At 43.2% G+C, this 27983-nt stretch overlaps 1 protein-coding gene across 2 annotated transcripts in view; it reads right to left on the reverse strand.

Moving 5' to 3' along the window:
* The window catches only part of HTT (huntingtin), a 160532-nt gene that overhangs the window by 41254 nt on the left and 91295 nt on the right, over positions 1 to 27983 (reverse strand). For both annotated transcript variants that reach the window (XM_012655049.1, XM_012655050.1), the window contains 11 exons: positions 27005 to 27153; positions 25130 to 25266; positions 23499 to 23615; positions 18528 to 18650; positions 17998 to 18233; positions 16737 to 16879; positions 7912 to 8119; positions 3678 to 3819; positions 1292 to 1471; positions 980 to 1156; positions 609 to 685 (listed from right to left, as the gene is read on the reverse strand). In XM_012655049.1, the coding sequence (XP_012510503.1) occupies positions 609 to 685; positions 980 to 1156; positions 1292 to 1471; positions 3678 to 3819; positions 7912 to 8119; positions 16737 to 16879; positions 17998 to 18233; positions 18528 to 18650; positions 23499 to 23615; positions 25130 to 25266; positions 27005 to 27153 (1689 nt within the window). The remainder of the gene's footprint in view (positions 1 to 608; positions 686 to 979; positions 1157 to 1291; positions 1472 to 3677; positions 3820 to 7911; positions 8120 to 16736; positions 16880 to 17997; positions 18234 to 18527; positions 18651 to 23498; positions 23616 to 25129; positions 25267 to 27004; positions 27154 to 27983) is intronic.

Below are 27983 nucleotides of genomic sequence, written 5' to 3' on the forward strand. Positions count from 1 at the left end.
CACACACACACACACACACACACACACACACACACTTCCCCCCACAGAATAAAAAAGGTAGAAGCTTCTCTAAATTTATTTTGCAGTCATGGAAATATACTCACATAAGAGATATAAGGATTTCTGATGAAGGCTTATAAAAGACTTTGCAAACAAAAGTAGGTGATTAAATAGCTATGGAGAGATAATTTTAACAAGATGTAATTCTTACATGCCAAGAATTGGGTAATGTCTTTCAGATTTGCCAACTCTTACTTAGCAGCTTGATTACGTGCTATGATTTTGCGAGGGTAAAGCTGATGACTTGCATTCCCACTCTCATACTTCACCCGTCAGTGAAGAGAGGCCATATGAATACTGCTGCCTCTCAAACGGCCAAAGGAATGCGAGCAGCCTCCCTCCATGTTACGTAGTGACATGTCAGTTGGTTCTTGCTTTTTATACAATGAGATTCAGTTGTTTTAAGTGTAGGAAGGCTTTCTATTGTGGCTCTTCTGCAGTAAACCCATCTATAAAGCACATCAGTTTCTCGTCCTGTGAATTTATTCCTATACAAACCTATATCTTTTCCATCCCAGGTGATCTGAAACTAAGGTTTCTGGCATTACCTCCGGGCGAGCCCACTGCGCTGAAGGTGCTCCTGGATTCTGCCGAGCTCTTCTTCTGGCAGCTGCGCCGTGCTGCTCTAAAGTGGAACACAGTGAACCAGATAACACATACTGGACCAAAATAGCCTCCACTCACTTAAAAAGGATAAACTGTTGTGTACAGATTAGCTTAGCAAGTGGCAGACTAGAAACAAGTATTAATATAAGAAAAGATCAGATACATAAGGAATGACATGTTTGTGCATGTTACGCATATTTCTATCAGTGGCCACGTGAAGACCATGCCTATGGAGAAAAAAGAACAGCCAACCGTTTTGCCTGCCCTGCTAAGTTTTCAACATAAATCACTATCAGGGTGTTTTTCCCAGTACCTGCAAATTTGCAGCCAAAAGCATTTCTACCCGGCGACAGGCCAGGATATCGACCATGCGAGCCAGCACTCGGAAAGGGGTGCACAGAAGCCTGTCCACATACAGCGTGAGCACAGCACCCGACTGGCTGAGATGGATCCCCTCCAAGCACTGAAGAGTCTTCTTCAGAGTGGTCGGCTAACATTGGAGGAAGCAAAGGAACAAGAGATGATTATTATGCCAGTTGGAAATTAGCACTTTAAAAATTCTAGTACTCCACTTTTAGGGCAGAGAAAACTGTGACTGGCAATAGTTGGCAGTATGAAGACTTACGGATGAAAGATTTTCACAACGGGACTGAATTGCCTGGATGAATAGGCCGCTGGCAGCAGAATTCCGATGAATAGCACTAATAAAGTCCTGTACCGGAGGCTCGTGGGACAGGCTGATCAGGTCTTGAATGTGATTCACAATGAGCCAAGTTAAGTGCTCTGAGTCATGGAGGTTCTGACACTGAAGAAAAATACAATGAAAAAGTCATTTTCAAGTACACGAGAACAGATACTAATGCCATAGAAAAGACCAGAAAGGATAAGGAGAATCCAAATATAAACCTCACCAAAAAGATAATGTTTGAGCACAAATAATTGAAGAGGCAGGAGACTCAATTTATAGAGCCCGTCACCTCCAACCTTGCACTGCAGCAGTATGAAGTCAGACCCCGCTGGGGAAGTGGGGTATAGCAGCCCAGCTCCCAGAGACAAATTTGGCAAATGGCCAAAGGTTGGAGGACGCAGGTGAGCCCCAGTGTGATCCTAGGACAGCAAGGTGGCTGGGGCAGCATGCTGCCACCCTCACAAGCCACTGGCCAGGAGCATCAGGCTGTTCCTGTCCATGGCACTTCCCGCTCCCTCCTGGGCTTTGGGCTAGCCTCTCAGGGTTGTTCTCCAGTGACTCTTTCTCCAATTTTGTAAAAGTTTACTGGAAAAAAAGAATTCACTATCACTGCCACGGTTTCGAAAGAATTCCTGAATCCAAAATATAAATGGATCCCCCAAATTAAATGGATCTTAAGTAAAAAATTTCAACTAAGATTTAAAAGGAAATAAAAAATAATCCATTCTTAAATGTGTAGCCTTTTCATCTTATTTCGTAATCCTTCTAAATCAATTTCTTGACATCTGGGTAATGATTAAGATATTTCATTTGGGATCATTTGACAGTACAGGTTGAGAAACCCTTATCTGAAATACTTGTGACCAGAAGTGTTCTGAGTTTCAGATTTTGGAATATTTGCATTAAACTTACCAATTGAGCATTCCATATCCAGAAATCTGAAAACCTCAAATAGCGTTTCCTTTGAGCATCATGTCAGTGCTTAAAAAGTTTTGGATTTTGGTGCATTCTGGATTTCAGATTTTGGAATTTGGGATGCTCAACCTGTATTAACTTATAGAATTAACATCTCTTTTTCTTACATTTCTGTGAAAACCAGCATTATATGACTAAATTATTTCTCTAAAGTGGAACAAGATAGAAAAACTATTTCAACATTGAGAATGAAAAGCAAAAGGTGAATATTAATAAATTGCTATCCTCACAAAAAATCTCTATAACGCCTTGTGCAGCTGAAGTCTACTTCCTTTTCTGATTCAGAATATTTAACATTGTTTTGCTATATGACAGCAATATACACAACATGGCCATGTTTGTAACAAAGAAATACATGCTTTTCTATAGGTACGGAAAAAGTATTAAATCGAGACTGAAATGTAATAGCAAATCATCTTTGAGTAATATAATTACAGGAGATTTTTTTTCTTCTGTTTATTTATTTGGTTTTTGTAAATTCTCCATGGCAAATGTGTAATGCTATGCTAGTTTTAGGGTAGAAACTCCATTAAAGTTATTTTTTAAAAAGAATGGCATTCAAACAGGTTGAATATTTTTTTTTTTTTTTAGAGATAGGGTCTCGTTATGCTGCACAGGCTGGAGTGCAGTGGTTATTCACAGGTGCAATCATGGCTCACTGGAGTCTCAAACTCGTGGGTTCAAGTGATCCTCCCACCTCGGCTCCCGGTAGCTGGGGACTACAGGTACACACCACCACACCTGACAGCAATCTATTTTAAAATGCAGCAATGGACATCTAATACCTTTTCTACAGATTAATTTTCAAAAATCAGAATCTCACTATAGTCAATGCACTTAGCTTGTTTTTTATTTTTAAAAAATTTTTATTTTTAATTATTATGGGTACATAATATTTATACATTTTTATAGGGTACATGTGATGTTTTGATACAGACATACAATGTGAATTAATCAAATCAGGGTTAATTGAGGTATTCATCACCTCAGGCACTTACCATTTGTGTTATGAATTAGCTTGTTTTTTAAATTATTATTACATTGTTTCCCTCAAATTAACAAAAATGCCCAGCATTACGTATGGCACCGAGCAGTTACTAGATGTTTGCTGAATGAGTGACAGTTGAATGAAACCCTTCATAGACCACAATCCAGTGGCTGGAGGGCCAGGCCTGGTTTCTAACTACATGTCAGAGCAGGATTAAACATTAATTTGGTATTTCAATTTTGGCGGCACTGGCAGGACGCTGGGCCGTCTGGTTTCCAGAGAATCCGTATGAGCATCCTCTACATGGGGTGTCCTCTGGTGGCCCATTCCCAGCCCTGTTTACAGCATTTCCAAACTTACAACATAATCACAGAAGAGAATGAGAGCCCCTCTTCGTACTATTTCTCTATTGCACATTCCAAGTTTGGCTGCCAAGTCAGAATCCTCCTCTTCTCCAGACATCTGGGGACTAAGTAACTTCGTGCTGGACAGACTGTGTCTTCTAGAAGGAGCAACAGATGCATTGACAATATTTCTGGATGGCAGTGAGCTTATTTGCAAAATACTGAAGATGATTATGTTTAATTTTAGTTCTAAAACAGACAAGTTATTTTAAGTATTGCCATATCAGAATGATGCATGTGTAATATATACTCTCAGTTATCTATTTCTGAGCTACGATAAACCAAAGCTGAAAAACTAAAGAAAATAGAGAATAGGCAGAAAACTAAAATGCTTGACTAAAAGGCAAAATCCACCATAAAGCTGAACATTCAATAAGCACTTTTATTTCAGAATTTATACTAGCTATGTTTGATAACCAAGCAATTGTCTTTGAAATTCCCCATCTGCCAGAAAGAAAACCTTCATCTTTTATATGTTACTATACATTTCCCACCAAAACATCACTCTAAAATATGTATAGTGCATATATTATAATTATGGAAACATTGTTTAAAAGTATTTCTTCTCCACTAATTAAGATTATTTCACTTCATATTTACTTCTTCTCACTTCGTCTTTTTCTTTTTGAATAGATGGGAATTATAAACCTTGAGACCCTTGATTCTAGTCCAAGCACTTAAAACAATTATTGCCACACTCCCAAACTGTCCCTCTGACTTCAGGGTCTGACCTCGAATAACACCCTTTCTGTGGCGGCAAAGAGCCTTTATGGGGACATACAGAGGTCACATCAGGGCAAGAATATTCTGAAATATGTCAACTTTTCCTTCAATCCCTCAGAATTCAGAAGAGAACTGGTAAAAAAAAAAAAAAAAAAAATTCCTACAGATTTACAATGTTATTGAACTGCCATTTCTGTTTTCAACCAGTGAATGGATAAGCAAACCGAGGCAGAGCCATATAATAGAACACCGCTCAGCAACCACAAGGAACAAACCACTGATACATATTCGTGCAACCACATGAATGAATTTTAAATACATTGTGTTCAGTGAAAGAAGTCAGACTCAAAAGGCTACACCCTGTATGACTGCACTGTTACGGCCTTCTGCAATGGGCTAAATAGAGAGACGGCATGGACCAGTGGTTCCCTGTGGCAGGGGCTGGGCATGTCAAGGGAGGAGTAACTACCAAGGGACACTCAGGAAGGCACTGCTCTATATCGTGATGTGATAGGGTGACCTAACCATAGCTGGTACAAAGAGTGCATTTTACTGTACTGTAAATTATATGTCAATTAAAAACCTAATGAACAGAAAACCTGTCTTTGCTCAGTCAGCTGTACTACCAGCTTCAGTGTGCTTACGCTCAGCTGTAATTTTTCATTTTGTAATAATATAGCTAAAGGCTAAAGAGCCTCTGAAAGAGAAGAGGTAGTATTTGTAATTCGAGTATTAGCAGTAGACATAAAGAAGGTCCTACGTCAACTCCAATTTAGCCCCAGTCTGTTGCAGCACATGCCCCCAAAACCTCAGGCCAGATACTGGTGGCGAACGAACGTCCCCAATCCAGGCTAACTACACATGCAGTGCTCAGAATGAGACAAGTGGGGAAGTGACCAGCCCGTCACATGTGGCCACACTATACCTACAAGTGCCAATGTAGGGACAGGAGCCTAACAGTCCATCAAAGGTAAGACAGACTGAAAGCAAACCATAAATCTGTGCTGACAGAGCACAGAAAAGACCAGACGAGAGCAGAGTCCACATGGGGACCTCCTGCAGCACAGCACCCAGTGTGGCCTGAGAACCAGCCCCACCCACAAGTGGCCTGGGATGAGACAAGCAAAGGCCAAAAGGGGGTCATGGGTGAGCATGAGCAGTGTCTGCAACAACTGGAGAGCAACCTCACAGCTGCTGAGTTCACGAACAACAAACAGTGCTCTGTTTTGTATTTCATACTTCTAGTGGTTCATTTTTCTTATCTTGTGGAAATAAAAAATTCTCATCGCCCACTACACAGAGCTGGAGAAACATGGTCCTAAGAGCAGGGTTTAAACAGGAACAGTCCTGTTCCATAGGGAGTACTTTGGACATTTCTGGGGGTGTTTTTTTTCCTTCAAACACAGGGAGACTTTAAGCACTTACATACTATAATCCTCAGGCTATAGTATCTTCTTTATAGTACCATTAAGAAACTATATCTTTATGAAATTTAAGTGTAGATAGGTTAAAACTCCGTTAGTCCTTGGCCGGGCGTGGTGGCTCACGCCTGTAATCCTAGCACTCTGGGAGGCCGAAGCGGGCGGATTGTTTGAGCTTAGGAGTTCAAGACCAGCCTGAGCAAGAGTGAGACCCCGTCTCTACCAAAAGTAGAAAGAAATTAATCGGACAACTAAAAATATATGGAAAAAATTAGCCAGGCATGGTGGCACATGTCTGTAGTCCCAGCCCCTCGGGAGGCTGAGGCAGAAGGATTGCTTGAGCCCAGGAGTTTGAGGTTGCTGTGAGCTAGGCTGACGCCATGGCACTCACTCTAGCCCGGGCAACAGAGTGAGATTCAGTCTCAAAAAAAAAAACACAACTCCATTAGTCCTTTGACTTTATTTCAGGGTAACGGGGGACCACCACAAACATTTAAAAAGGAAAACTGGGTCAGACATGGTCAAGAAGCTCCACCACGCAGCAAGGTCCCTGCATTCGTGTAAAGCTGGAGTTTGCCCTCAATAGCTGAAGGGGACACCTGCCAAATTCCAGACTATATTCGCTTTTGGTTTATTTCTTTTAAATGCTGGCTGTCTTGTTAAGCATTTGTGTTCTCCAATTCAGGGGACACAACTCCCAGAGTGTTTGCTATAATATCAGAGTCAATAGGCACATACACCAGAAAAGGAGTGATTTGCTGAATCTGAATCTTATCCCAATCGGCCCACAGTTGATGCACGTTTAAGCAGCACAGAGTAGGAGACACTGACTTTCCATCACCTGGCTCTCACAGTACTCAGTAACTGCGACAGGCTTCCGGTGTCCTCTGAGCATTTGGAATGTTGTCTCAGGTCTGTCTCCTCCAGCTGAATGGTTTTGGCCCCATTACGCAGAGCGCAGGGCAGACAGCTGATGATGCCCCCAACAGGGGACTTTCCAGTTGAGCTCGTGCCTGGTGCAGTCAGGACCCCAGCCTCACATAGCCCAGTCCTGGACCAAGCAGAGGCGCTGACAGCACATGCACTCTTTTGTTTCTGGAACTCATCTCCCCAGGGCAGGCTCTTGAGCCTTCCAAAACACTGCACTGAGGACTCAGCTGGGGGCGAGGGTCACAGCTTTTATTTTCACACATGTACAAATGTCTGAGTGAATGAGCACCTAGAAACCGAGCTTAAACCTAAAAACATTTTACAAAAGCACGGCCACCCACCATCAGAATTTTTGTTTGTTTGTTTTTTGAAACAGAGTCTCACTCTATTGCCTTGGGTAGAGTGCAGTGGTGTCATCACAGCTCACCACAACCTCAAACTCCTGGGCTCACGCAATCCTTCTGCCTCAGCCTTCTGAGTAGCTGGGATTACAGGCACATGCCACCACGCCCGGCTAATATTTTCTATTTTTGGGGTCTCGCTCTTGCTCAGGCTGGTCTTGAACTCTTGAGATTAAGCGATCCTCCTGCCTCGGCCTCCCAGAGTACTAGGATTACAGGTGTGAGCCACAGCACCCAGCCCAGAAACTTAATAAGTCTTTTGAATAATTTTAAAAAATAACGTATTTCCAAACAGTTTTGAAATTTGCTAAATAATTACTTCATTATCTAAGAATAACCAGAACCACATTTAACTTACAATGAAGTTAAAACATTGCAACATGGCTGGCTATGGAATCAATTTATAGACTACAACTTAGCGGGAGGCATACAGCATGACAAGAATATCCCACAAGATGGAATGGTGTCAAAGAACTTCTCAAAAAAAATCACATTTAAAAAGCAATTGCCATTTTGAATGCCTTTAGTCAGACGACATTTTTTCCTCTACCATATGATGTCCATGAAAGAAAGATTAATATGCAGCAGAATTTCACAAACCCTCACGAAAAATGGAAAATGAAAATGCCTTAATATCGGCCCAACCTCAGGTTAGTGGGGGCCTTAGAACAGAGTGGTGGGCGGTGCCCTGAGCTTTGGGGCCCCATGGACCTACTTCGGGGTCTGCTGCACCTCTGCCCACCAGCGGTGGTCGGTGTGGTTGACAAGCAGCAGGATCTGACACCAGAGCAGCACCAGGGCCGGGTGTGTGGGGACCATGGAGCGCACCCGCAGGTTCAAGCTCTCCAGGGTGTAGAAACTGCCGTCGCAGCCGTCGCTGGTGAAGAGTCTAGTGGCAGCTGCTGTGATTCTCCGGAACATTCCTAGAACCAAACAAAGTGAGGCTGATTACGGGGAAATGTCTTTGTTGTTCATCTCGTTCCAACACCACATGGCACTTAGAAATTCTCACTTTTATAAGCAGAAACAGATATCCCACTTATTTAAAGGATCGGCCAGGGAAGCTGGTGTCCTTACTCTCCCACTATCCTCCCCAGCACTGGCTGACCCTGCAAATCCTCCAGGAGTTCCAAGCCAAGAGGCCTCACTTTGTGCCACCAAAGTCTGGACACAGCTCCTCGAGAAGGAGGCAGCCACCACTGAGCACCTCCGGTCGCTGCACTGAGGCCACAGCAATGCAGGCCTGAGTCTACCATGATAAACGATTCCTTGGCTTGCTAAGAACTGAGGGGCAGCAATACTGTAAGAGGCCACATGGGCACCATGAGTGCCGAGAGATTACAACAAACAGTGCCCACACCAGTCCTGGGCTCCCACATGCTCTCTGCAGGTTACTGACAACCGAGAGCCAGGTAGCCTCTGCCCCTTGGGCCATGGAGCATCCTGTGATCAGGCAGGCCCCGGGGTCAGCCAACCATACTCAACACTGGCAACACAACCAGTTAGGCTCTGCCCACAAGTTCCTCCATAATATCCTTCTCAGAGACTGGAAAAATTCCCTCTGGGAATTATGATTTCACTCTATCCCCATCCACTCCTTTGGAAGAACACAAGTCAGCTCAACACGCTTCTCTCTGCACCCTTGTCCAAGGACACAGAGACACACTGTGAAGCACAGCAGGGACAGGCGGTGAGCCACAGGGCACAGAAAGACCCCATCACAACATATTTGGGTCTCCTGGCATCCCTGCTGGAGTCAAAATCTTTTTTCTAATCTACATTTCAACATATCCCAAATGTGAAAGGGTCTCCAAATAGGCAAAAACAGACTACAGATTTCTTATGACATCATGATCCATTAGACCTATAACCTAAGGAAAAAGAAGAGAGCTAGCAAAAGCATGACACTGAGAGAACAAAGTCACAGGAAGCATGAGGAGTTCCAACGACTACCTCTGGCCCATCTGGCTTCCTGGGTTTCTCTACCCTTGTTCTGCAGTCAGCATTGCCCATTCCAGTCCAGCCAGCACTGGCCTTATCCTTCTCTTGGCCCTCTGTTATTGCACGGGCTCCTAGTGGGGTCAACAAACACACATGAAGAGGCACGTGCTGGCTGGAAGGAATTCTGGAGCCCGGCCGTGGAGCACATGTAGGGACAGACCACGTGTAGGGATGTAGGGGTTTGGGGCAGGTACTAGAAAACCACAGTCAGCTGTGTTCTAGGTGACTGAGTGTGGCTCTGCCATTTACTACCTGGGTGACCCTGGACATACCTCACCTGGGGCCTCAGCTTCCTCATCTGTGAAATGGAATTAAGAGCAGTTCCTGTCACAGGGCTGCAATAAGGATCAAATAGTAAAAGCCAAGTAAAGGGCTCAGCATAGTACCTAGCACAGAGGAAATGCTCAACACCTGGGGTTGCAGCTGCTGCTGCTGTTGGAATAATATTAGGAATAGTTCAGATGAAAGGCGAGATGGACTTGGGGGGGGGCAGTGCCACAATAAATGGAGAGGAGGAGGGCAGGCCAGGCTCAATGGGGCAGGGAGAGGAGCTGACAATGAGGTTGGGATTTTGAATACCCCAGTGATAAACACTGACCCTGGAGAATAACAGCTACGCTAGGGGCCAGTGCGATTTTAAGCACAAGTCTGAGGTATTGGCAGAATAGCAAGTCATGTGTCTAGAAGTTGGATGGAAATGGGAGACTGACTATTCAGGACTGTGTGGTTAGGAGAGGCATCCACACAAGCAATAACCAAGGTCACAAAGGGGACGCACTACCAAGGTACAGGAAGGAGGCAGAGATGGGGGAGAGAAAGAGATTAAGGGGTGGGGGCAAGTATGCATGCAGAGGAGAGAGACCAAGGACAGACACGCAGGGAACATACATGACCAAGAGGCTGGACAAAGCAGACCATGAAAGTGGTCAAGTGACAAGAGGGCAGTTCCACTGAACCAAGCTGAAGGCCCAGGAAGATAAGGACTCAGAAAAGAACACAGTTGGCCTCTATGAAGGCATTTTTGGTAACAACGGCAAGAGGCGGACTGCCTTGGATGAGAAACAAGAGGGAAAACAAACCACTAGAAGCAACAAGAATAAATTTCTGAGACATTTATTTTGAAAAGTTGTGTAGTATAAAAGAGAAGAATAGACCAATAATTAAGGAAGCAGTACAGCAGAGAAAGTATGTGTTTTTAATTTTAGTCTGGGTTATTAGTGTGGCTATAGGCAAAAGAGAAGCTACAGGCAAGAAAGGAAAAACAAGAAATAGATGTTTCCCTGCAGTAAGCATGCAATGGATATTTAAAAATGTGGCCAGGTGTGGTGGCTCGTGCCTGTAATCCCAGCACTTTGGGAGGCTGAGGCAGGACTGCTTGAGGCCATGAGTTTGAGATCAGCCTGGGGAACATAGCATGAACCCACCTCTGCAAAAAAAAAGAAAATTAGCTGGGCATGGTGGTGTGGGCCTATAGTCCCAGCTATTTGGGAGGCTTAGGAGGGAGGATCACTTGAGGCCAGGAGTTCAAGGTTACAGTGAGCTGTGATGATGTCACTGCACTCCAGCCTGGGTGACAGAGCAAAACCCTGTCTCAAAAACAAAACAAAAATTAGCACATAAAGGAAAAATTCAAGACAAACCAGAAGGATGTAACCTTAGGAAAGTAGATACCAGAGTGGAGGGGAAGACAGCAAAAGTACAAGGTTAGCCGTGGGGAAAGGGCCAAGTGGTCCACTTCTATCAGGAGTTGAGATGTGAGGAGCCCAACTGCCCTTCCGAGGAGGAGAGGAGGAAGAACTGGATGAGCATGCAAGAGAAGGGTCCATTTCCTCTCTGCAGAGTGGGGGTGGACCCCTGCTGCAGAACTGGAGCCTGGACCCAATGTGGGCACGTCGGAAGGACTGGTAAAGGCCTTAGAAAGCTCTGCTCCAGGTGGCTCACCCTTAAGCAAGCCAGCACTAACCCCACTGTGACACCTGCCTCGTCCCCTCCTTCCAAGGGTTCCTCTGCTTTCGTCATCCTGAAATCACCTGTTTTTATCCCTCTGGTAAACTGTATCAGAGACTACAGCCACCCAACCAGGATAGTACTTCCCAGTCTCTGGGAATGGGGGTGGGTCCATGACAAGGCATCACCAGAGAAACACAAGCAAAGGATGCATGTCACACTCCATCCAAAGCAATATAGGCTTCTCTCTCTTCCCACTCTTCTTCCCCAACTGAACACAGGATGCTGAGGCTTGGGGAGCAGCAGAACCACAAGGAGGAAGGAGTCCACGTCCCTGAATTCCCATGTGGATGAAAGCCACAGGTGAACCAGAAACACCCTCCATGCACTGCCACAAAAACAAAAAACAACCTTCTGTTGTGTGAAGCCACTGAAATGTTGGCATTTATTTATTACAGCAGCTACCATCACCTTAACTAATACAACAGCAATACTGAGGCTGAGGTTACAAGATGCTTTCTAGCAGAACCTTCCTTCCTCGTGTCACAAGTAGCAATGACCAGCTGTCTGAGACAGAGAGAAAGCCGGCAGGGCCTGTGGGTTGTGAAGGTGGCAGGGGACACAAGGGGAGCCCCAGGGACCCAGGAGAAGAGAAAGGGGCTGAGAGCCCAGAGAAAACCACAGCAGTGAAGAAGAGTAGTGAGGTAGCACGACAGATGGGGCTGTGCTCAGAGGAACAACCTGAGCGTCAACCACATCTTTCCTCACCCTGTGTTTTGGGAGCTAAAAAAAAGAAATATCAAAAGTAATAAAGGAAGCAGGAATTGGAAATAAAGGATGCTGCTTTTTTTTTTTTTTTTAATACAGTCTCACTCTGTCACTCAGGTAGAGTGAAGTGGCATCATCACAGCTCACAGCAACCTCAAACTCCTGGGCTCAAGCAGTCCTCCTGCCTCAGCTTCCCAAGTAGCTGGGACTATAGGTGCCATCGTACCTAGCTATTTTTTTTATTATTTTTTGTAGAGACACTATGTTGCCCAGACTGATCTCAAACTTCTGGCCTCAAGCAATCCTCCTGCCTCAGCCTCCCAAAGTGCTGGGATTACAAGTGTGAGCTACTGGGCCTGGCAGGATGCTGTTTCAAAGCAGGCAGGATGAGGTATGCAGACCTCAGGCTCTGGAGACAGGATGCCTCCCAACTCCACCATGTAGGCTCATACATCAATGATCTCTCTGAAGCTCAGTCTTGTAGCTACACTATGGACACAACTGTCTCTCCTCCTCATAACCCACACAGTGACTGGACCTAGAGTAAGTGCTTTACAAATGTGAGCTGCTATACTTACTGCCATCAACCCAAGAAGTGGCCTGGTATAACAGAAAGAACAATGGGCAAGAAAAAAATTTGGGGTTTTCATTCTTGGTTTTACCATATAACCTTTCAGAACCTAAGTTCCCTCATCAATAGATAGGGGAAAATATTTCAGAGTTATTCTGTTAATTGGGATGATACAGGCAAAAGGGACTATATACCTACAAGAGAACACCATTAATCCCAGCATTATAACTATTAGCAGCCCTTGTCCTTGCCTAAGCATGAACAATTTTATTACTCTAGGAAGGACTGCTTTCTCTTTCTTCCAGTGCTCCTACTTTACCCATAAAGTGGAAACAGTGACCCTTTTGAAAGCACAGGGAAGAGAGCTCTGGCCCAGCCTCCCACCCGTGCCTGGAAGGAGCGGTGAGTATGCAGTGCCAGCCTCCTGCCCGTTTCTTCTTCCCCATGGTGCATGGCACATCTCCACTGCCCACGCACAGGACTCAAAGAGGACGAAGCAGCAGCCCCTGCTTCCCCTGACTGGGTAAGCATCTGGATGGCAAGTAGGGAAAGGGCACAAAGTGTGTACTTGAGACATGTGGTTAGCCAAGTGAGGAAGCCTGATTGAGGCCGCAGGCCAGAGAGCGTTAATGCAGCTGCACCAACAACACACACAACTGACACTCTCACCCTCACGTCTTTGTCCCCACCATCTGTTTCTAAACGGGTCTATTTTGGAGGAAGAGAGAGGGAGTTGCCCCAGATTTTGTAAACTGGTGGACAGGTATCTTTCTTGGCTGTTCTGCTTACACTGGATTGAATGTGAAATAAGCAAACAACTTGAGGATAAATACCCTCCTCACCCAGCAAGACAGGGAGCAGAAAACTAGAAGTGAAGGCTACTATTCAGACTATTAATAGTTTCTATTTTAAGAAATTATACCTGAAGTGGACAAATTTAAAGGTCTCAATTTTCAGTGGATGGGTGGAATTCATTACCTTGGCTTAAGCAGTGCAAAAATACAAATTACCACTTTTAGTAAAAGGCGAAAAGATTTATCTGAAGAGAAACCAGAGTATATGAAGTTCCACTTTTATATGCTAAGTATATCTTATTTACATAAGTACAAAATGATTTGCTTCAACTCTCTCTTGAAACCAAATACAAGAAGTCTGCTGCCTAGTGTCTTTAAGAGAAATGCAGTCAAACTAACCAAGGAACTAGAAATAGACAGTTATACATATGCACAAACACAAAATGTATTTGGAAATGTTGGACCAATTAAAACAATGTCCCAAAACACTAGCAGCAAAATCCTTCTACCAAGCCTGCTCTTTCCAGTGCAGTGTATGGCTCCTCAACTGACCTACCCTGTCTAATATGGGAGCCACTAGCCACGTGGAACTGTTTAAATTTAATTAAAACTGAATAAAATTAAAAAGTAAGTTCCTCAATCACACTAGCCACATGTCAGATACACAATAACACACGTGGTTAGAGGCAACTAGATGAGACAGTGCAACATGGAACATTCCCATCTTTGCTGGAAATTCTATTGGACAACACTTTTATTAAAGTAAAAATATTTTCCCTGTTTTTGAGAGAAGGAAGAAGAGGAATTCAACACAATGGGATAGTAGCCACCCTGAGCCACACAGGAGGATACAACACAGCAGGCCCAGAGCCTGCTAGCATGGAGGCAGGCCACGTGCTAGGTCTACCTTTTACTCTGAGGGTATGTACTTAAAATGTCTGTAAAAACCAAATAACAGAGAGGGGCTTCTGATCGTACAAGTGCCCTGCCCCATGTCTCTTTAAAGTAACTACTTGTTATCATCACTTGTTACCATGTTTTTTGTTCTTCTAGTAGTCACCTCCAAAATTCTAGGTGATGTTAGAATTTGTTAGAACTGTAGATGTTATGGCATAACCCCAACAATGCAAGATGAGAATATTAGTCCCCTTCCATTCCCCACCTCTTCCTCTATCATCTACATTCCAAATTAACTTGGGTAGTTTTCCTTTTATATTTGTCAGAACTGAAAACATTTTCATTGTGTTCTGAAACCATAATTAAGTCATTATATCTTCAGTGTTTTATTCACCTATTGATTCAAAAAATGAAAGCTCAAATAGCATTTACACTATGACTATGTAAATCACCTCCCAGCAGAGCCAAAGACCCTAGAAGGACTGCATCTCTTTCTATGGGGGTCCTCAGTCATGACCCGAGCCACGTAAAGGAGAACATTTTTAGTATCAAGGTCTTCCATCAAAATCGAGTGCTGAAAATCAAGCCATGATTTAGTTTGCTTCATATTTAAACCATAATTTATTGCTGTTTGTTTTTCCTAGATATTAGAATTGCCTTTCTTTTTCCTTGCTGAGAGAAGAAAGATATGCCTGCCCCCTATAACTAATCTACCAGCTTCTTAATCATTTACTGAAAGCAAGGCAATCTTTCTACACTCATTCTTTTTAGAAAACAGTGACTGTCCTAATTTGGATTGGCTGCTTCTTATGCTTGTTGACAGCTGGCATCTTGTGACTTCCTCTCTTGGGAGAAAGCCCTTTTTAGCGCCTGATCATTTGTGAAGGTAAAAACATTTTGGCCTTCCGAACCTTTAAAACAGGAGGAAGGGCCAGGCGCGGTGGCTCATGCTTGTAATCCTAGCACTCTGGGAGGCTGAGGGGGGAGGATTGCTTGAGCTCAGGAGTTTGAGACCGGCCTGAGCAAGAGCGAGACCCCGTCCCTACTAAAAATAGAAAAAAAATTAGCCAGTCAACTAAAAATAGAAACAAGAGATTAGCCCGGCATGGTGGCTCACGCCTGTAGTCCCAGTGACTTGGGAGGCTGAGGCAGGAGGACTGCCTGAGCCCAGGAGTTTGAGGTTGCTGTGGGCTAGGCTGACGCCACGGCACTCACTCTAGCCCTGGCAACAAAGCAACACTCTGTCTCAAAAAATAATATAATATGAAATGACATGACATGACATCACATAAAATAAATGAAATAAATAAAATAAAACAAAACAGTAGGAAGCTCTCAGCTTTACTCTTTTTTCCTTATCTTTTTTTATTGTGGTAAAATATACACAACATAAAATTTACGATTATAATAACCATTAAATGTACGGTTTGCTAGTATCAAATACTTTTATAATGTTGTACAACCATAACTACCACCCATTTCTAGAATAACTCTTTTCATCTTATAAAACAAACTCTATGCCCATTAAACAGTGACTCCCCATTTCCCCCTCTCCACCCAACCCCTGGCAGCCACCATTCTACTTTCTGTCTCTATGAATTGACCACTGTATCTCATATAAATGGTGTCATACAGTATTTGTCTTTTTGTGACTGGTTGATTTCACTTAGCATAATGTCCTCGAGGTTCATCCACGTTGCAGCATGTGTCAGAATTCACTTCTTTTTGAGAATGAATAATATTCCACTGTATGTGTGTACCAGATTTTGTTTATCCATTCATCCATCGACTGATGCTTGAGTTGCTTCCACATCTTAGCTATTATGAATAATGCTGCTATGAACATTGGCATACAAATATCTTTTCACCACCCTGCTTCCCATTCTTTTGGGTGTATGTCCAAGACCGGAACTCTGGGTCATATGTTATATGACCCCTATGGTTTTATTACCAACCAAACATTTTCAACTGGCAACTGAGTAAAGCAGGGCTTCTACTGGGCAGAATGGTCCTTACACTCTGGGACTGTCCAGTGCAGGACAGGGACTGTTGAGACACTCTATAACCGTGGTCCCCAACACCTAGGATGCAGACCAGTACTAGTCCGTGGCCTGTTACAAACCGGGCCACACAGCAAGAGGTGAGCAGCAGGCTAGCAAGCAAAGCTTAATCTGTATTTCCAGCTGCTCCCCATCACTTGCATCACCACCTGAGCTTCACCTCCTGTCAGATCAGCGGCCTCACTAGATTCTTACAGGAACATCAGCCTACTGTAAACTGCGCATGTGAAGGATCTAGATTGCGCACTCCTTATAAGAATCTAATACCTGATGATCTGAGGTGGAGCTGAGGTAGTGGTGCTAGCACTGGGGAGTGGCTCCAAATACAGATTATCATTAGCAGAGATGTTTGACTGCACAATAAATGTAATGCCCTTGAATCATCCCCAAACTCTCCCCACCACCCCCCAGTCTGTGGAAAAACTATCTTCCCTGAAGCTAGTCCCTGGTGCCAAAAAGGTTGGAGACTGCTGGTCTACAAAGACTAATCTGATTCACCTACCAGACTTGAAGATGTGGATCAGACACATTAGCAGCGTGCCTAGCTCTTGGCAATAGAAAGTATGTTGCTGTTCACTCATTTCCACCTTTGGCTGTTTTGTAACAATGTCCTCTAAAAGAATACCAACCAGTTGTAATAGAAACCTTCCAAGAAAGGGAAAAGGATGACAGTGAATTAGGTGACTACTATAGAGCACTTACGTCAGGTATAAACGTAAAATACATACAGCAAATTCAGATGAAGTAAAAACACAGGGAAAGTATGATAAACAAAGTTAAAGTGAAATGTTTAATAGCATCATTTTGGACTCTGTCACTTTGCCTCTCTGCATATTATCTTCCTCATTTATGAAATGGCAGTAATCATACCACCTTCAAAGGACTGTTGGGATAAAATGACATGGGTATTTTTTTAAAGCTTTGTAAACTGTAAAGCATTACATAAACACAAGCTAATAATCTACCACAGGAATTTAATGTGTCATCAGTTTTAGCCACCAGCTTCAATGTAACAGAGGGAGAGCCATAGGCTGCCTGCTAACCCTGCAAACAGAAGGATGCCCTGCGGGTTCCAGGCTTTATATTCAGCAACAGCACAAGGAATGTCCACTGATGACAAACTAAGGGACAGCTGCAATGAAGTTATGGGGACCAGAAGGAGTGCCTTTGCAGAAGCAGCTCTAACTCACTAAATGCTCTGATTCCAGCAGAGGTGCACAGATACTTGTCCACACAACTAACATTTACAAGTGCCCGAACTGTAAACACTGTCCTCAGGGAGCTTCCAAATAATTTATGGGCAAGATAGGATTTGATATGACAGGTATACAGTGGAAGCTGTCTGCCTTAGCAGGAAATATCTTTTGTTATTGACAGTGTGTAGAACTACCAGCACAGGATAAGAATAAATACAAGACTGACTTTTAATGGGTTTTCTTAGGTTTTTAAATTCTCTTCAGGCAATGTATATCCCCTATTACCGACCTCCGAGACAGCCAACCCCCTGCCCTGCCCTGCCTGGGCTGAGCCACTCTTGTAGCATCTTTAACGGGGACAGGAGACAAAATGTGACAGAACCTTAAGGGAGGTATGAACCCAGGGCCACAGGCAAGGCTAGATTTAAAAAGTATACCAGCACAGACTGCTTTACCCAACTCAGAGCTGAAGCAAGACTAGGAGTTATTCCAGAATTACTGATCATGAAACACCATCTAACCTCCCAAAAGGCAGGGATTAGTTACAGGCTTAGACAGAAAGCATACCTTGAAAACGTTTCTTCTGGCAAGTTCTTCATTTGTCTCCCTTCACTGTGTTCTTCTGGTGTTGAGTTACTTCCCCCGTGTTTTAACCTGTTAATCACTGGGCAGGAGACTAAATACGGGGAGAAGGAGAGCTCCTGAATGCGAGAAAGAACAATGTCTTCAGTTGACTGGGAAATCAGAACCCGCAAAATGGCTAGGATTCCTGATATCCACAGCTGAACAGTGCTCACAGATGCCTAAAACAAAGAAAGTACACATTATTGCTAAGGAAAAAAGATTAAAAATTTTCCCTGATTGCCAATTTCATGAAAGAAAATTACCCCTACTTTCCCATTCTACCGATAAATCTATTAGTGGTTCTCAAAGGAGGGTCCCCGAGGAGGAGCAGCATCAGTATTACCTGGGAAATTGTTAAAAATGCAAATTCTCAAGCTTCACCCAGAGTGACTGACTCACTTAGAAGTTATGGGGGTGGTCCCAGCAATCTGGGCTTGAACAAGCCCTCCAGGGGAATCTGATGAGAGACTCACCATTGTGCTTGGGGTGACAAACATACTCCGTAATAGCATGTCCACGGGACGCAGCGAGGAAGGGGCCAAAATCTCAAATAGAGTATTTAACACTCCAAGGGCTTCATGAGAGTCAATGTGCATCTGTGGAATGCAACACCGCAAACATGCAGGTAAACCAACAGAAACGTCAGCCTTGTACACATCATGTCATGTATCTCGGGGCAAATGAGCATAACCATCCCATCATTACCATCCCTCACTTAAAAGCATTTTAAGTTCTGTAGTGAACCAAACATTTCTTAGAATACTATATCAGCTACATTTTTTCCATAATGGAAATCATTTCATTTAGACCTTTATTACATAAATAATGTATGCTTTCTAGAAAAGATTCAAACATACAAAAGTATGAAAAAAATCAACTAGAACTGCACCACCCCGATGGAATCATCATCATCACAGTGGGAGCTGGCCTTCTGTGCATCTTCTCTCTCACACTCACATGAATGGGGCAGCAGACACTGCACAGTTATCATGTGCTTTGCCTGCCCTGCCCCTCGCCTACTAATTATTTAGGTTGTTAAGTATAAAATGTCTGATTTCCTAAGGACTAAGTTTGACAACTGATATCTCTGACATTGCACTTTGACACTTCTTGTTTTATGTTTATTGTGAAGGTACATCCTCAGTCTTTCAAACGCACATTTTGGCTTGTGATTATCTTTCAAGCAAATTTTGTGAAACCATAGATAAGTTAAACATTCATGTTATTTTAGAATATACGTTCTGTCGTGGAACTGATGCAACCACAGGCAGCTTGAAATATCAATGAAGTGTTTGGGAAGGATGTGGCTAATGAATGTACAGTACACCGATGGTTTGAGAGGTTCCCTTGTGGTGATTTTAATCTTGACAATGAGCCACACGGGTGACCTGAAACCAAGATGCTAACGATGAGCTAAAAGTTATAGTGGCAGTGAATCCATCTCAACCTATGTGGAAATTAGCAGCAAGGTTTGATGTTACTATTCCACCAATGTTGGACTATTTGAAACAAATGGGCAAGGTAAATAAGCTGGATAGATGGGCTCCACATAAATTAAATGAGCATCAGAAGAGAAATCGTCTTGAAGCTCGCCTTTGCTGTCACAACATAAACGCGAAACATTTCTACACCATGTTGTTACGTGTGATGAAAAATGGACTCTTTTTGATAATCCCAAGTGTTCGGCACAATGGTTGGATAAAGACAAGGTGCCGAAATACAGTCCAAAACCAAATATTCATCAAAAAATCTAATGGTGTCTGTTTGGTGGTCCAGCCCTAGTATTATCCACTACAGCTTCATGAACCAGGTCAATTGACTATAGCAGGTGTCTGCTGCAACCAGTTGGATGAAATGAGGAGGATGCTTGTGATTAAGCAGCCAAGACTGGTCAATAGAGACAGGGCAATCCTTTCACAAGACAATGCTTGACCACATGTCACACAAACGCTGCTGAAACTACAGCAGCTGGACTTGGAAACTCTCTGTCATCCACTGTAATCACCAGACCTTGCACCAACTGACTACCCCTTCTTCCAGGCTTTGGACCACTTTTTGCAAGGCAAAATATTTAATTCTCAACAAGCTGTGGAAAATGCCTTTCTCAATTTCATCACCACTCGCTCTCCATGCTTCTTCACTGCTGGCATAAATAGGCTACTGTTAAGATGGCAAAACTGTGTTGATAGTTCAGGAACATACTTTGATTAATTGCACTACTACTTGTTTAAGAAATAATAAACTACACTTGATTTGAAATTGGACATTTGATATTTAATGACCTAACAGTAACAGATGTTAACAGATTGGTGCATATCCCTTTCTTAACTTTCTCCATGTTCCTATAACATCTTTCTCTCACACACATACATGTGCATGGGGAGAGCTTTTGTTTTAGCTCTTCTGAAAAACTATTATAAATGTCCCTGCTTTTCTCACTTAATAGTATACCAGAGAACTCCCAAGCCAACTGGTTTTAAAATCTAACATTTTTAATGGTGTAAAATATTCAAGCTGAGTTTATATCACAATGTCCTATGGACAATGGGCCCTGATTCTATGTCCAATGTCTGTTACTACTGAGTGTATATCTACACAGTAAGCAACTCTGCAAAGAGATGTGGTATTTTCCAATGTATAGATCTGAAACTCAAACTGCATTGAGCCACACCTTAACAATAAGGAAACAACAGAGAACTTCCACACTCCAGGACTCTCCTGAACTAGATCTGTGCCTGTGCCCACCAACCCCACCTTCTCTCCAGTTGCTCTGGAAGAACCCACCAAGTTCACAACAAGGACTGACCATCATTCCCACAGCCGGTCCTAACCCCTGCACCTGCTCAAAGAAACCACCAAGGCAGCTTTCTGTCTGGCCTGGCATTGTGGATTTCCCCCCGTTTGCTTTGCCCCCATGGACAGCAGGCTCCAGTGCTGCCAAGTGAACCCCACTGACCCCTTGCTCCTCTGGCTACTGCCTCATTTCTCCATTCCCTCTTTGAGTAAATCTCTTCCAATTCCTCTCATCTGTCCTTTCAGGAACACATTCCCATGGGGATTTGGCTCTGTCTACTCCCCCTAAACTACTCAGCAGTGCCCTTAATGCAGCCAAACCCGGGCTGAGTTCCCCGGGCTCACAGCTGACCCCTCCCCATCCTCAATGAGACACAAGTTTTTACTTTGGCTTTAGGGCCCTATACCTGCGCGCTCCCCCGGCCCAGCACTGGCTGTCCCTTCCCAGGCTCCTTCTCGCCCCCCTGACCTCTGAGCTGGGACTCAGTGGGCCCAGTGCTCAAGCCCTTCCTCTCCAGCTATGCTGGGTCCATCGTGCGTGTGGGCCAGATCCCCTGCCCAGCTGTCCCTGAACAATTCCAGGCTCTGACGTCCCGAAGCTGACCTCATCTCACCAGGAGCCTGCGGAGTCTCAACTGCACACATCGGACCGGGCTCTGACATGCTGGGGCTCCCACTGTCCACCCACCTCATCCACAGCTGTATGTTCTCACCCTGAAATCATTCTCAGCGCCTCTGGCTCCCATGTCTAATCCACCAGCAAACCTTGCTTGTTCTGCGCCCACACTATGTCGAACAACCTCCACTTCTGGCTACTCCACTCCATCACTGGGCCTTGTGTGGGTTTCCCTGCTCTGCCATTACCTCCCCCTGGAGTCCATTCTCAACTCAGGAGTAAGAACAATCCTGAAAAAAACCCGGGTCCCATCACATCACTCCTCGTACCAGTCCCTCTTAAGGGTCCCAAGTCCCACACGCTGGCCTCCCCCACCCAGGCCCTCGCTCCCACCGCTCCTCCCACGGCTGCTGCACGCCACCAGCTCAGCCTCTGGCACCCTGACAGGTACATTCCCACTTCAAGGCCTTTGCAGTACAGCTTGCTCTGCCTGGAGTGCTCTTTCCCCGAGGATCTGTCAGGCTCACACCTTTCCATCCCTTAAGTCCACTCAGATGCCACCAGACCAGCAAGGCCTTTGTTTGTTACCAACTGAATGGTGCAGCCCCATACCTTGATCCTACCCATTTCTCTTAGCTCCTTAATTTTTCTGCAGAGGACTTATTATCATCTGACATTTTATAAACTTCAATAATTTATTTTTCTGTTGTCTTCTCACCCCAATACCAACAAAACTTTCATTCCAAGAGGGCACACTATTTTTTGTAAACTGCTTTGCTCATGGATGTATCCACTGTCAGTCCTTGGGACAGTGTCTTGTACTATTTCTGAATGCAACATGCACCTGTGCTGAGCTATCTGGCAGGCTCTGTGCTAAGTGCTTTTTTTTTTTAGGATTACAGGCGTGAGCATGTGCTAAGTGTTTCATAAATGTTTTATCACACAATTTTCATACTGACAGAAATTAAGTCAGGCATTACTAGGTATTCGGGCCTGTGATCTCCACCTTCCTCAGATTGTGCACATGAAAAGTAAGAGAATGGAATACAGCTTCTGAAGCATCACTCTAAAACTATCTGCCTATAGGCCTGGAGTCCATGACCACATTTAAACTGCTATCTGTCAATCTCACCAGAAGCCAGGACCACGGCCACCCCCGATTGTCTAAATCGTTTCAAGATAACAATCCCATTATGAAATCAGAATGGGAGTGAAGTTATGAAGGTAGTAACTATCCGTATATGTGCCTATAAGTTTTTATCAAATGCCAAGAACCGCAAGCTGCTTGTTTTCTCTAGAGTAACTGTTTAGTGTGGACGATCAAGATGAACAAACATGTATCTGCTGACACCATTCAAAACAAAATAAAAAGCTTTGCCAGGCAGCTCATGGGATTTTCTGGTGGAACCATCAAGCAGGTCTCTGCTGCCCTTCCCTTTGAGGACCCCTCATCCCGGTTACAGAGGTATTGCTGCAAGGGATGCACAGCTTCCTATGCTCAGACACCCAGTGGCACATGTGGTGCAGAGGTCATGGGACTGTCTGGCTCCATCCTATAAGGTACAAACATACCATTTGCTTCCACTGCTTTTGTGAAAAACTAGTTGCATCATTTGATTATCTAAATTCTGATTAAACGATGGATAACTGCTAAATTACTTTATAAGTAATAAGGAAACAAAACCAAAAATCTAACAATCAAATACAACACTTGATTGACCACAATAAAGGAGACCGTGTAATAAAATAGGAAAGAACACACGCTTTCGAGCTGTGTGCCACTGGATAAGCTTGATAACCTCCCTGAGCCTTGGTTACCTCACTTGTAATGTAGGTAGACAATACCAACCTGAGAGGATCACTGTGAGAAGAAATAAAAAAGTCACTAGCCCCATGACCAGCACTGGGAACTATTACCAAAGCATGCATCTCTTGTAATTGAAAGAAGCGCTGATCACAACCACCCACCTTTCACAAGGGTCTTAATCTACTTACAATTACTGCACAACAATGAACCAAGACTGCGATGACAAACCTGTTGTTTGGCTAACATCGGGAGAATGATGTCAGCTATTTGTCGAGACAGCCGCTTCCACTTGTCTTCATTCTCCTTGTGGCACTGCTGCAAGACGAGAATAAACATCTCCAACACCTGCAAGAGCATTTGTGCACAATTAGAAAGTCTTCCGCCTATGTGTCCATCTCTCATACTGGTCCTAGCTCAGCTGGAAGATTCTAGGATCCAAACAGATGGGATTCTCAATGAGGTCTGAAGAAACTGGCACAATCCTCACTCCGTGGCATATGAAATGTAGGGGAACCAGAAGAAAATGCAACAGGGGATGGAGCATGTTCCTCCCAGGCACACAAAAGCTACACACTTTGCTCAGGACGACTTCTTGTCATTATTATTTCTACAGAAGTCAGAAGATTGAAAATCAAATGTATATTAATCTTTGGAAAACTCAAACATAGCCTTAACTAAATATTCTACAGAAGGCTTTTACTCTTGTGAACATTAATTTCAATACTGTGTTCTTTCCTAAGGTAAACTCCTGCTGAATAGCACTTACTTTTAAGAGTTATGCATGGTTGAGCACAACTTCATCAGCAATCATTTCTAAACAGAGGTATTTATAACCTGGCAAATTTTGGGTCTATAACAGGGGGCAGCTCACTACCTGTTTTTGTAAATTAAAGTTTTATTGGAACACAGTCACACCATTGGTGTACATATTGACTATGGCTGCTTTCGTGCTAAAACAGCAGAAATGAGCAGTGGGAACTCAGTTCCACCCTTTACTTAATAAACCCTCCAGATCAGCCAACCATCTCCATTCCCTGGAAAGCAAGCCCAGATCTCACTGAATTCAGGGGCTGAGAAGCCCCTCCCCAGGACCCCCACCCTCCCAGCTCTGCTTGCCAGTTGCTTATTCCCAAACCTTTTATGTGTATCTTTAAATTGTGATCATGTGATTTAATTAAGCATTAAGAATTTAATTAAATATTACATGGATTAGTTAAAACATGAATGCACAAAGAAAGTGCTGCTTCTATGAGAAAAGCTTATGGCTTTATAAAGATTCAAAGACAAATAGCTACAAAGAACTGACAAAGCAAGTGAGGGCTAGGCAATTGTACAAATTAAAAAAGATAATTTATTTTAAAAAGTAAGATTTCCACACTTAGACGGCCTCAAAGTAGCTTTAAATTCTCACTCTACCTTAAGGAAAACACAACCAGATACCAACTCAAAGAAAAAAGCCTTGACCCCATGTCAAAACAGAGGTAAATAAATATACAAATAAAGTCTTTATATTATTTCAGATTTGAGATTTCTATCGTTTTTTAGAATTCTACCATTTTGACCAATGTTATCAATTAACTAATTTTTGATCCTGGTTTTGGAAAACAGGGCCCTATCACATGTACTATCTTGAATGCTCTTGACTGTCAGACAGGTGTCAGGCAGTCTCCTGTGGCAGTACCCACTTGAAATGCACACACCAACTAAACCTCAGTCTCACTGGGCCCAGGACCCAGAGAGCCCAAAGCTGGTACAAAGCAACATCCACTGATTAACAAACAGCTGGGCCACACGGTGTTTCCTTCCATCTCTGCAGGGACAGTAGAGGGCCCATGACCGTCACCACACGTCCCTCTTACCTGATGGTACTGGATAAGTCTCAGTAACATTGAGACCACCACCTCCTTTTGAGTTTCAAGCTCTTTTCCTGCATCAGCTTTATTTGTTCCTCTTAATACAAAGAGGTCGTGGACTATGGGCTGCAGAGCCGGTATGGCTGTGGGTACACAAGAGAACTCTCATAAGGCATTTCGTGAAAATTACATTTGAAAGACAGCTCTCAACATCTCCAAAATGTTTTCAAGAAACAAAGAAAACCCTAACCTGTACTTAGTTTATGATAAAGGATGAATTAAGGTTATCAACGAGTGTTGTGAAATTATTATTATACCATTGTGAAAGGCCAAGGCTCTTCCTCTGAACACTGAAAGTTTTGTGAAGGCTTCTAAAAAAAAAAAAAACTAGTGTATCTGTAATGTGACATCGCTTCTGATAAAAAGTGACTCAAATACAAAAGTCAATTTGAAAATAATAAAACTTTCAAAATAACCAAAATAAAAACATTCCTGGTCTAATGCATAACTACTTGATTTACCTGAAAAGACAATAAAAGCCTCTGCTATTGAGTACATTTAGCCATAGCATTAGATTATTATGTTATTTTAAGTAAACTCACTCTTCTTATTAGATAAGGGGTTTTCCCTTAGGTCTTGTCTTGGTCCAGAACAAGAGTCAAAATAAATTAAATTGGTGTAATATGATCACATGGAAAAATTATAAAAGAAATGCCTTTCATTAGCACACAGGTACATTCCGTCTCCCAGTGACAATGTACGCGTGAGCACACACACATACTCTCTGACCCTTAAAGACATGCATACACACTCTCTCTGACCCTCAGTGACATACATACATGGGCACACTCTCTCTGGCCCTCAGTGACATGCACACACAGGCACACTGATCCTCTCACAGACGATTAAATTTCCCAGGAGAAAGTAGTGGATTTAGTTGCCCACTGATTTTCTACAGACTCTCCTAGTCCAGGAAACCTTTGCTCCCTATACTTAACATTTGCATTTTCAACTAAATCCAGTGACTCAGTATCTCTGCTTTTAATAATCTGTACTTTTGCTGCAGCACGAATCTCAAGCCCCTGTGAGGCCGTGACAAAGACTGACTGACTTAGCTGCATGGAAACGAGAGGGTGGCCACAGCCATCTCTCAACACAACACACTCTACACTCTCCTGCAGATGCACTGAGTGGGAAGTACTCTGTAGCAGTGTCATTCTCACATTTGGGGGTTTGCAAGGGTCTTAGGATGGATCCTTATCAAAGCTCAAAAGCCTATAGAGTCCTGGCACAGGAGCCAGAGAGGGGCCAACAGGCAAATGCTAGAAGATCAGTTTAAAAGTTCAAAGAAAGATGTACAAGTCATTCTTAAAACCACACCACCTCATTCCACAGGCTAAGGGCACCACTTGAGCAGCTCGCTATTTTCTCTGGTCCTTATTTAAGCTCCTGTAAAATAATCAGGCAAAACAGAAAGCCCTGGATCAAGGTCAAACTATATTTCTAACACCATTGGATGAGAAATCAAAATTTAATTATGGTAAGTTAAGAGTTGAAAAATTTTTGTTTCATATGGATAAACAGGAGCATTTATATTCAGAATCTATCCGTACCTTAGGCCATCTTACTGTTGTTATTTTTTCCCCTAAGTAGATCATAAACTCCTGAGAGTAAAGAATATGCTTTCTACTCTTTTTAAACATCTCTGATACATTCATGCATAAGGGGACACAAACACACACACACACACACACACACACACACACACAGAACCTGGGAAGCCCAGAGTGGCTGTTCACACAGTTGAAAGTAGGTGTGAGAAGATCACAGTGCCAAGCACGTGGTGACACTGAAGACAACAGTGAAGGCGTGCCCCATTACCATGTGTCACCGCCTTCCTCCCACTGGCCATGATGCCATCACAGAGCTGAATGATTTTAGGAATTCCAATGATTTGTTTTGAATGATAGCGTTCATAAGATAGTAATACCAGGAAGAAAAAGATGTTTGGAATAATTGCCTCTGATTCCCTGGAAACAAAAACATTCATTTAGACATTTCTTTTTAAAATTAAGATACATAACCAATACAAGCAACATAAAATAACTCATGACTCAACCTTGAGAAGAGAGCTCGAATTAAGCTAAAGGGGCATCAGCGATCTAATATAATCCTGTCCTATCACTGTGCGTCCCCATCTGCGTCCACGTGAAGAGCCTAGACAGGTGGAAGGGCCCAGTGAGAGCAGGGAGAAGGCCCCTGACAGCACAGGTGCCGGGAGTTCAATCTTCTCAGCTCTTTTCTGCCCCTTCCCTTTTGAAGAAACTGAGATTCAAAGGAGAAAAAGTAACTTGTCCAAAATAAAGTGTCACATAATTAGAATAAACACTGGGTCCTCAGGCCCCAGGGACTCTCAGAAAATTTTTCTTCTGCACTAAGTTTCCCTAACTACAGTATTTACTAAGTACTTCAGAAACTAAAGAATTTTAATTTTCAATCATTATATACCTGTAATGGGCATAGCAAGAAGTATTAAAACCTTAATGTTAAGGAAGAAAAAATTATAGTTAATGTAAGTAACACACACAGTAGTTACCTTTACTAAAGACAACCTTATTTTAAAAATGCTTTCTATAACAAGATTTTTAAAAATTAGCATTCCACCAGATAAGATTTTGTTATAAATGCTTTGAAATGTGAAGTGAAAACTGACAAAATACGGAATTACCACATGAAAAACTGCTTCTAAACAAGTCTTGAGATACTCATTAATTTTTAAGAGAAAGAAAAATGCACAGCATGTTGATCAGATTTCCATTTAAAGAAAACAGCAAAAATGCTTAACAGTACTTCAAATGTT

This window comes from Propithecus coquereli, unplaced genomic scaffold (assembly GCF_000956105.1).
Source record: "Propithecus coquereli isolate 6110/MARCELLA unplaced genomic scaffold, Pcoq_1.0 Scaffold459, whole genome shotgun sequence".
NCBI classification, from domain to species: Eukaryota; Metazoa; Chordata; class Mammalia; order Primates; family Indriidae; genus Propithecus; species Propithecus coquereli.